Source organism: Electrona antarctica (assembly GCF_951216825.1).
Source record: "Electrona antarctica genome assembly, chromosome: 21".
Classification (NCBI taxonomy): domain Eukaryota; kingdom Metazoa; phylum Chordata; class Actinopteri; order Myctophiformes; family Myctophidae; genus Electrona; species Electrona antarctica.
The window spans coordinates 16,365,012-16,374,254 of NC_136802.1; the positions used below are offsets into that span (position 1 = coordinate 16,365,012).

General features: G+C 44.3%; 1 protein-coding gene across 1 annotated transcript; it reads right to left on the reverse strand.

The window, feature by feature from the left end:
* Positions 1-2,173: 2,173 nt before the first annotated feature.
* On the reverse strand, positions 2,174-8,948 carry LOC306913697 (uncharacterized protein). Its single transcript, XM_079490514.1, has 4 exons — positions 8,576-8,948; positions 6,902-7,696; positions 6,448-6,582; positions 2,174-5,062 (listed from the first exon to the last, which is right to left on the reverse strand). The coding sequence occupies exons 1-4, from the start codon at positions 8,817-8,819 to the stop codon at positions 3,732-3,734; spliced, it is 2,505 nt and encodes an 834-aa protein (XP_079346640.1). The 5' UTR covers positions 8,820-8,948; the 3' UTR covers positions 2,174-3,731.
* Between the last annotated feature and the right edge of the window lie 295 nt (positions 8,949-9,243).

The window sequence follows — 9,243 nt, forward strand, 5'->3', positions numbered from 1 at the left end:
TTGTCTAACTTTGATTGTCCTTTTACTTTACTTACTTATCCCCATTACGCCGGCTGGCGCATAGGGCAGCAACAAAGTTCCTCCACTTGCATCTGTCTTTGGCCATCTTCTCTATGGTCCCCCAGCTCTGATGTTGTTGCTGGAGCTCCTTCTCGATCGTCCTACGCCATGTCATTTTGGGCCTGCCTTTCTTTCTCTTTCTTTCTGGGGTCCAGTGTAATGCGACTCTTGGTATTGCGTTGATGTCCATTCTGAGCACATGGCCAATCCAGGTCCACCTGCGTTTATTGATTATACTGTGCATGTTGTCTTGTTGGGTGATGTTGAGGAGGTTTTTGTTTGAGATGGTCTTGGGCCAAAATATGTGCAGGATCTTTCACAGGCATGATGTGTGGAAAGTGGATAGTTTATGGATGTAGTTTTCTGTTGTTTTCCAGCATTCTGCACCGTATAGTAGTGTTGAGAGTACGCAGCTTTGGTAAATCCGGAGTTTTGTTTTTGTGCTGTATTGCTTTGATTTCCAGATTTGCTTAAGTCTTATGATGGTTGTGTATGCTTTGTTGATCCGGTTTTGAATGCCCTTACTAGCTCCCCCATCGTGGTGAATGATGCTTCCAAGGTATGTGAAGTGATTTGTATTCTCCTGCCTGATTGTCCTTTAATAAACACTACATTCGAAATAAGGACGACGCCTTGGACTCTCTTCATAATTAATTGCTTGGTCTACTCCTATGTTAGCAACGCCCACGAGACTACACCAGCAATGAGTAAATAGTATTAAATACAATAATAAAATAAGAACAAAAACCCTTGATTGAGGAGCATTTAATATAAGTCACCTTATTTTGTTTTGAACACAATAAAAGCATAATAAAATAAAGTTCACAGATGACTTTGGGTTTTTGGAGAAACAATTCTAGATGAGACATGATCTCACAGAACTGACACGTTTCTCATGCTAATTACTATAGTGCTGTGCTCAAATGTAAATTGTGCACTACTGGAGACGCAAGCCTCATGACAGCGCGAGGATGGCTGCAAGTTTGCCGAGGTGTGAAAATGGAACTGAGCGAGACCCTATGACGTGAGGACAACGAGGGGCAGTGCGAGCCACACCGGGCGTGCACCGCTGTGAAATAGACAGCGGGAGGCTGGTAGCTAGCGGGGCAATGTTAGCTTACTCAAGTGGGGAACTCTCTTGCACTGTGAGTGCCCAAACAAAGGCCCCCCCCTCCCCCACACCCACAACCCCCCTGCTTCCCTAATCCCCAGTGAACCCAGTGAAGACAATGGACCACCTACTCTAGTGAGGCCTTTAAAGGAGCATTCAGTGATTTGGGTGATTTGGAAAAAACCCCGGTCTGCCCCGGTAACAAGATGTGCACATGCACGCACTACAGTGGGGGGACACGCAACAGGCCAACAGCACGCACACCAAGGCCCGCACCTGCTCGATCATGATTGGCGGAAGGCCCCTCTCTATCCTGATTGGATGAAGGCTGGGCCACCTAGCCAAAAACGAAACCTACGGTTTTTTGACCCCCCCCCAGGGGTTAACTGGGGACAGGGAGGAACTCCTTATATGGTCAGCACACTCTATAGTAGGGAGGATTATCACAACAAAACAAAAAAATAAGTGACATTTGAATTTGGTGAAATCACAGAATATACCTTTAACCTTTAACTGGAGAATCTGGATTGGTCCGATGAGCTCAGGAGCACACTAGTCGAAGAAGCATGGCTTGGCTTCAAAACCAAATTTACATCAGTACTAAACAACATGCATGGCTCCTTTGAGAACCATCAGGGTCAAAACCTGCTCTGAGCCATGGATGAATTCGGACATACTGACTGCAATGAAAGCCAGAGACAAAAAATGCTCTGAACTTCTTAAATGCAAGTCCAAGCTAGCCAAAAGTACAATATTTGTATCCGAGATCGGTGAGATGTAGCGGAGTAGAAGTATAAGCATTTGAAATTCTCAAGTAAACTGCAAATACCTCAAAATTGTACTAGGTGCAGTACTTAAGTAAAATGTACTTAGTTACCGCCACCACTGGTCAGTCAGGTAATCAAGTAAATCAGTCAGTCAGTCCGAGCTGCAGTGACTTTGATGTCACTTGGCTCATCAGCAGCAGTGTGAGTAATCACGTATGAAAGAATAGTCAGAGAAATCATTTAGGAGGCTTTACTGATGAACTACAGGGTACAAGGAATGCAGCGTGAAATATGAAGAAAATAAAACAAATTAAATAAACACCAGTTTTGCATCTTACACACTGACACACATCGATAAACACAACAGGCACATTATGGAATTAAGCTGCACATCATTGACATATACAGTATAACTGTACTATGACTAATTTAATCAAATGTCATGGCACAGTGTCAATTGTAATTAAACTTTCTACAGCTCAAACATAGTTCCTCACCTACATCATGCACCTACAGAAAACACATAGAAAAATGCACAGCTCTGGTCCTGTTGCATGTTAAAGAAAGGTCTGCTCACTGAATGTTCACCCTCAGGTGTGGAATGTACAAACAGCTTGCAGGTGGGACCATAAATCATCTGCCGTTTATGTTTACACAGTGCCTTGAAGCACCTCGACATACCTTTCATAAATGATGTTGATCTAAGAAGATGGCACACCAGAAGTCAGAGCTTGGTGGTCACAAGTAATTCATAATAATACACAGTCATTTCTGCCCATGTCTCCTCTCTTCCTGCACTACTCAGTGATTGCAGTTGAATGACAATTTGTTTTGTCTTGTTTCTTTCATTTAGAGTACTAGCCAATTAGTCATTAGTCATTATGCCAATTAATGCCTCCTCACACACATTTCTGTGTTGACACTGCTGTTGTATCCTACTGACTCACCTGCCAGTGAGGTGAGGAGAGGAGAGATAGCAGTGACCAGTGACACATGTATTAAAGAGAAAGTCCCCCAGGGGTAACGGAAGCGATCAAGTCTCTCAGGTAGACCTACCTACCAAATATGTACTGATGATAATTTGAATGTGGAATTGCAGGTAATAAAATATGGAAAGCAATTTTAAAAGGCAAAACAAGCATTTGATATTCAACAATAACAACATGTGGGAGAACTTCTGTCATACAAGCTCCCATCATTTGCGGTTTCATGATATGGTTAGTATGTATGCATTTAAGAAAGACAATGGTTTCCATTCAAGATGAGAATCAACAGAGAAACTTGAGCATCTATGACATGTCATCGTCATCCTGGATTAGAATAATCATATACTTTTTGTGCATTTTACTTTAACACTTATGTTGCCCAGCGTCTGTGGACGTCTACATAATTACATCCGTAGGAGGCCCAGGATGTGTGGAGACGGCCGTTGCTAGGCAATGCCTTGCTCAGAGATCCCGCACATGCACGCGACCGTACACTTTCTTGTTTACGGCCCGACAAATCATGAAACTATTTCTGACTTAACCAAGCATCTCGTTTGAAAGATTAACGCTTCTAAAGAGAGATCAGACGAGGTAGCGCAAGGTAGTGTTGGAACATTTCACCTCCCGGTTTTGGGGAGAAATGGAAGGCAGGGCTTTTCAGAGTAAAATCTCCCTCATCTTCTGGGCACTCTAGCACATTTATTTAAAAACAATTCTGGGGCATAAAAAAGGCTTATATTAAAAAAAAGGATCTGCTACTGTTCAACTAATAGCATTCATCTTCCATCCTTTGGCCACACATAGCAGCTATATGTTTTTTATCCCTGTATGAGTCCTTGTGTGTTCTTTTAGAAAATACATTCGACTATAGCCTTGACCACAAACTGAACAAGTAAAGGGCTTTTCTTGTGTATGAATCCTCATGTGTGTTTTTAGATCACCCTTTTGAGTACAACCTTTGCCACAAACTGTACAAGTAAAGGGCCTTTCCCCCGTATGAATCCTCATGTGTGTTCTTAGCTTACTCCTGTTGGCACAGCCTTTTCCACAATCTGTACAAGTAAAGGGTTTTTCCCCTGTATGAACCATCATGTGTATTTTTAGATGATCTGTTCGACTAAAGCCTTTGCCGCAAACTGTGCAATTAAAGGGTCTTTCCGCTGTATGCGACCTCATGTGTATTTTTAGATGATCTTTTCGACTATAGCCTTTTCCGCAAACTTCACAAGTATACAGCTTTTCCAATGTATGAGACCTCATGTGTGTTTTTAGATTATCTGTTCGACTAAAGCCTTTGCCACAAACTTTAGAATTAAAGGGCTTTTCTCCTGTATGAGTCCTCATGTGTCTTTTAAGATTACTCTTTGTGCTCCAGCCTTTGCCACAAACTGTACACGTAAAGGGAGTTTCTCCTGTATGAACCCTCATGTGTCTTTTTAGATCACCCCTCTGACTACAGCCTTTACCACACACTTCACAAGTAAAGGGTTTTTCCCCTGTATGAGCCATCATGTGTCTTTTTAGAAAAGTTGTTTTAATCCAGCCTTTGCCACAAACTTTACACGTATAGGGCTTTTTTCCTTTATGAATCCTTGTGTGCCTCTTCAGACTTGCCTTTTGATGAAATATTTTGTCACAATCTGTACAACTAAAGATTTTCTTCCCTGCGGGACTCCCTTTCTTCCCTGTGTGACTCCCTTTCTTCTCTGTGTGACTCCTCGTGGAGTAAGGTTGTTTTGACAATTTCTTCTTTTTTCTAATGTCTTGGGACAGCTTGCTGCAGTCTCCTTTCACATGTTGTGTCGCGTGCGATTTCATTGCATTTAAATCTGTCTGATCTAGGGTTAGGGTTAGGTTCCTCCACTCATCACTGTCTTCAGTGTCGGATTCAGAACAGTGTGAAGAGAGGCGCTGGTCATTACCAGTTGGTTGTGACGCTTTACAGTCCTCTACATCGCTTTGTGTTTTCATGTATTGACCTGAGGTGCTGGCTAGAGGCTCTGTCTCTCTGACTTCATCATCATCACTCTTCACTGCAAGTAATGTCTGCGTTGACACGTCAGCCTGCTCTGATGTCTGACGTAGCTCCTCCTGGATGACACGCTGGGTCCTCTCCTGCCAGTTAGGGGAAACCTCCTCTTCAGACACAGCGAGGAGTAAAGGTAAAAGTGAGAAAAGCATTTGTTTGACAAGATTTTCAATTAAATGTTTCAAACGATAAGCCCATGTTATGTAAACATACATACATAGAATTACATACATACTAGAGTTCTCATTTTCTGCCCGAGCCCGACCCTACCGTTTTCGCCCGACCCACCCTACGTTTTCGGGTAGGGCCCAAAATGCACGCTAATTAGTCGGCCCAGCCGAGCCTCGGGCTCTGTAATTTTCCTTGATCTTTTATTATAATAAAAGTATCAATTCTGTTTGTGTAGTGTGTAGGCTATTTATTGATTATGAAGAGGGCTGCGCTTGTGAATCTTGGCAATTCACTTTTACAGTTTACTATGTGACTGGAGGAGGAGTGGAGGGGGGTGTGCAGCGCACTGCAACTGACTGGCGTTTCAGAGCAGCTGCGTGGTGGTGGTTGTTACCGCTGGTTCGCCTCTGGTTTGCGCACAAAATGAGCTGCTCAGCATCAGCTATAGAACTTGGTTAAAAAATATACTGACTGCCGCTGGAGAGGTAAACAAGAAACAACACATTTCCTTCTTAGTCTGGTATAAATATTCAGCCGAGCAGCGCGATTCAGCATGGTTACATTACAGCTGGACCGGGCTGAGGTGGAAACAACAGCAGAACACACAGAACTTTTTTTCTATAATTTTTATCCCACGATTTTGTAACCCATTTTTCACCCCTGTGTCAGTTATCTAATGTGATCCTGGGCTCTGCACACCCTCCGCCAACCTAGTCCCCATATATGGGGGACATGGGGAGAGCAACGGACTTGAACTCATGCTTCCTTCATGCCTGAGTGTCCAAGTTGCTCCTTTACACCTGACAGGGGGGAGTTTCCCTGGTTGGACATGCGCATGGAAGGAACACGTTGTTCCTTTCCCCTCCATCAGGCGCCCCAGCTGGCCAGGGGGAGGCAGTTTAGAGACCAGGATTACTGCATGTTTTTTGTGAGAGTACCTACCCTAGGGGCACGGGAAATTAAGTCAGGCAAATACTATAGTCTGATTGCCTCTGGCAAAGCAAAGTAAGCAAAGTTACTATATTTACCCAGGGTAACTGGACTAAGTATCAGATACTTGTTTACAGCCAGGCCCTGCTCATAGAACATTTCATGGTAGTGGTTCAATGCCTAGCTCAAGGGCACTACAGCGGTGGTAATTTTAACGTGCCGGTCCGGGGATACGAACTGGCGACCTTCCGGTATCAAGACCGCTCCGCAAACCGTTCGGCCACCGCTGCCACAATAATGATATTAAATGTCATAGGGTCCAGACCAAGGTTTTAATTGTGTTTTAGTGGTAGAGTAGTTATCTACAGATGGTAGAAAATACACAGTACATACCTATCCTGTGCAACACTACTACCGGTTGCAGTCTTATGTCCAACAGTCCACATCCCTGGTCCATCACGCGCCGTTCCTCTGACAATGTGGAATATCTGTCTGTCTTGATACAGTAGACCTCTCCCCTGTGGTGGTCTGTGGAAACCACCATGTAGTAAAAGTTATCATTAAACAACCATGTAATCAAATCAAACTATTGCGCAGTGCCATGACGTGGTGTCAAATCTTTAATCCACTATAATGAAGCTGCTAATTCAATCTTGGCAGTGAGTGACCAATTCAGTCTAGGCAGTGATCAATTCAGTCTCGGCAGTGGCCAATTCAGTCGTGGCAGTGTGCCGAGACTAAATTGCTCTGAGGAAATCCCTGTGTGACCTACTGTGGCTTTTGGATTCTTAGTGTTGTTAGAGTAGAACAATCGATAAAATACATTTGTTTTATTTATTTATTTTACCTGAGAGTAATGTCAACGGTGACACATCAGTGTCCTCTTCCTGTTCCTCTTTAATCCGTGGAGGTTGTGGTTCCTCCTGGACCAGACTGGAGCTCCTCTCTTCACGTTGTGGAGGTCCTGGTTCCTCCTGGAGCAGACTGGAGCTCCTCTCTTCACGTTGTGGAGGTCCTGGTTCCTCCTGGAGCAGACTGGAGCTCCTCTCTTCACGTTGTAGAGGTTCTGGTTCCTCCTGGAGCAGACTGGAGCTCATCTCCTGATGTTGAGGAGGTCCTAGTTCCTCCTGGACCAGACTGGAGCTCCTCTCTTCACGTTGTGGAGGTTGTGGTTCCTCCTGGACCGGACTGGAGCTCCTCTCTTCACGTTGTGGAGGTTGTGGTTCCTCCTGGAGCAGACTGGAGCTCCTCTCTTCACGTTGTGGAGGTTGTGGTTCCTCCTGGAGCAGACTGGAGCTCCTCTCTTCACGTTGTGGAGGTTGTGGTTCCTCCTGGAGCAGACTGGAGCTCATCTCCTGATGTTGTGGAGGTTCTGGTTCCTCCTGGACCAGACTGGAGCTCCTCTCTTCACGTTGTGGTTCCTCCTGGAGCAGACTGGAGCTCCTCTCCTCACGTTGTGGAGGTCCTGGTTCCTCCTGGACCAGACTGGAGCTCCTCTCTTCACGTTGTGGTTCCTCCTGGAGCAGACTGGAGCTCCTCTCCTCACGTTGTGGAGGTCCTGGTTCCTCCTGGACCAGACTGGAGCTCCGCTCTTCACGTTGTGGTTCCTCCTGGACCAGACTGGAGCTCCTCTCCTCGTGTTCTTTACACACAGACAGAAGGAGGAGAGAAGAGGTAGCATCAGCAGAACAACTCAAAGTGATTTGGACAATTATTTTCCTAAGACCTAATTATTGATTTGTTTTGTCATGATCGCCAGTGTTTTTTATTTGTCTCTTTTACAGTAGAAGTCAACTTTTGTCAAACATTGACGATATTTATCTAAAAGAGTCATGCAGCAATGGATAAATGAGCAGTTTACTTGTACTTTAGCAGTAACCACATTTTTCATCCATAGACTCTATTCTGCCAAAAAGTCATCATGACTACAGCAGTGTTTCCCATTTTCTATGTCAAGGACCCCCAAATTAAGATTGATTTGGCCATGGGTGGACCTAAACTATTTTGTGCGAGGGAACCCCATGAAAAAAGATTTTTTTATTTTATTACGGTATTCACAAATGTTTAGATGTACTTTTCAAAAAGTTAAAAAAAAAAGTAAAAAAAAAACCCAACAGTGTGAAGGCCTATTCATACTTGTAGTTTAACAGAGAGATGTGTTGGGGTGATCGGTGAGGGACATCATGTTGTAGTTTAACAGAGAGATGTGTTGGGGTGATCGGTGAGGGACATCATGTTGTAGTTTAACAGAGAGATGTGTTGGGGTGATCGGTGAGGGACATCATGTTGTAGTTTAACAGAGAGATGTGTTGGGGTGATCGGTGAGGGACATCATGTTGTAGTTTAACAGAGAGATGTGTTGGGGTGATCGGTGAGGGACATCATGTTGTAGTTTCCGGTGGTAATTACAGGAAACAGGAAATCATCATAGAAGTCTATGTAGAAGAGCCTTCCCCATGAAGTGAACGGAGTTATCGTAACTCTGTCTGTCAGTAATGTAAGAGTAAACAAACAGACATACCTGCAGTGTGTAGTTTGATGCTGTGTAGTGTCTCCATCTCTCTCTGGAAAAGGTTGCACACGAACTGTGCGGCCACGCGGAGGCGCTCCGACACAAACACTCGGAGCTTCAGCTGACACAAATCATCACCACGCTGTTTGTCTAAAACACACACAATCTCCTCTCCCACCGTCATCATGTGTTCATGTATCGACAGACGCACGGACTCCATCATCTGACACATTTCACCTCGTTTATGAGACATTTTCCACCACCGTGCCTTGATCGTCACCGCGGCCTCGTCTCCACCGCCACGACTGTATGCATTATGCAAATATGCACTGTATGCAAGCAAAAACCGTTCGTCAACCGGAAACAACCAAAACACGCAAAAATATTAAACACGTATTTACTTCCGGGTCAACGTGTTGGAAGAATCAGAGCCTTTGGAAAGAATTCATACTTTTCGCCCCCTGGTGGTGGAGACCATAGAGGTGGAGACGTGTCACTGATTGAGAATTGATTGATGGATGGATGGATCATAATTCATATAGATAGATAGATAGATAGATAGATAGCCTATTTAATTTACTATATAGTCTAAAACCTGACCTGGGTTAGGAAAATCCACTGTGACACTGTTTAGGCGTATCAAGAGGAGGGCAGTCATGTGGTGGAAGACTGGAAGT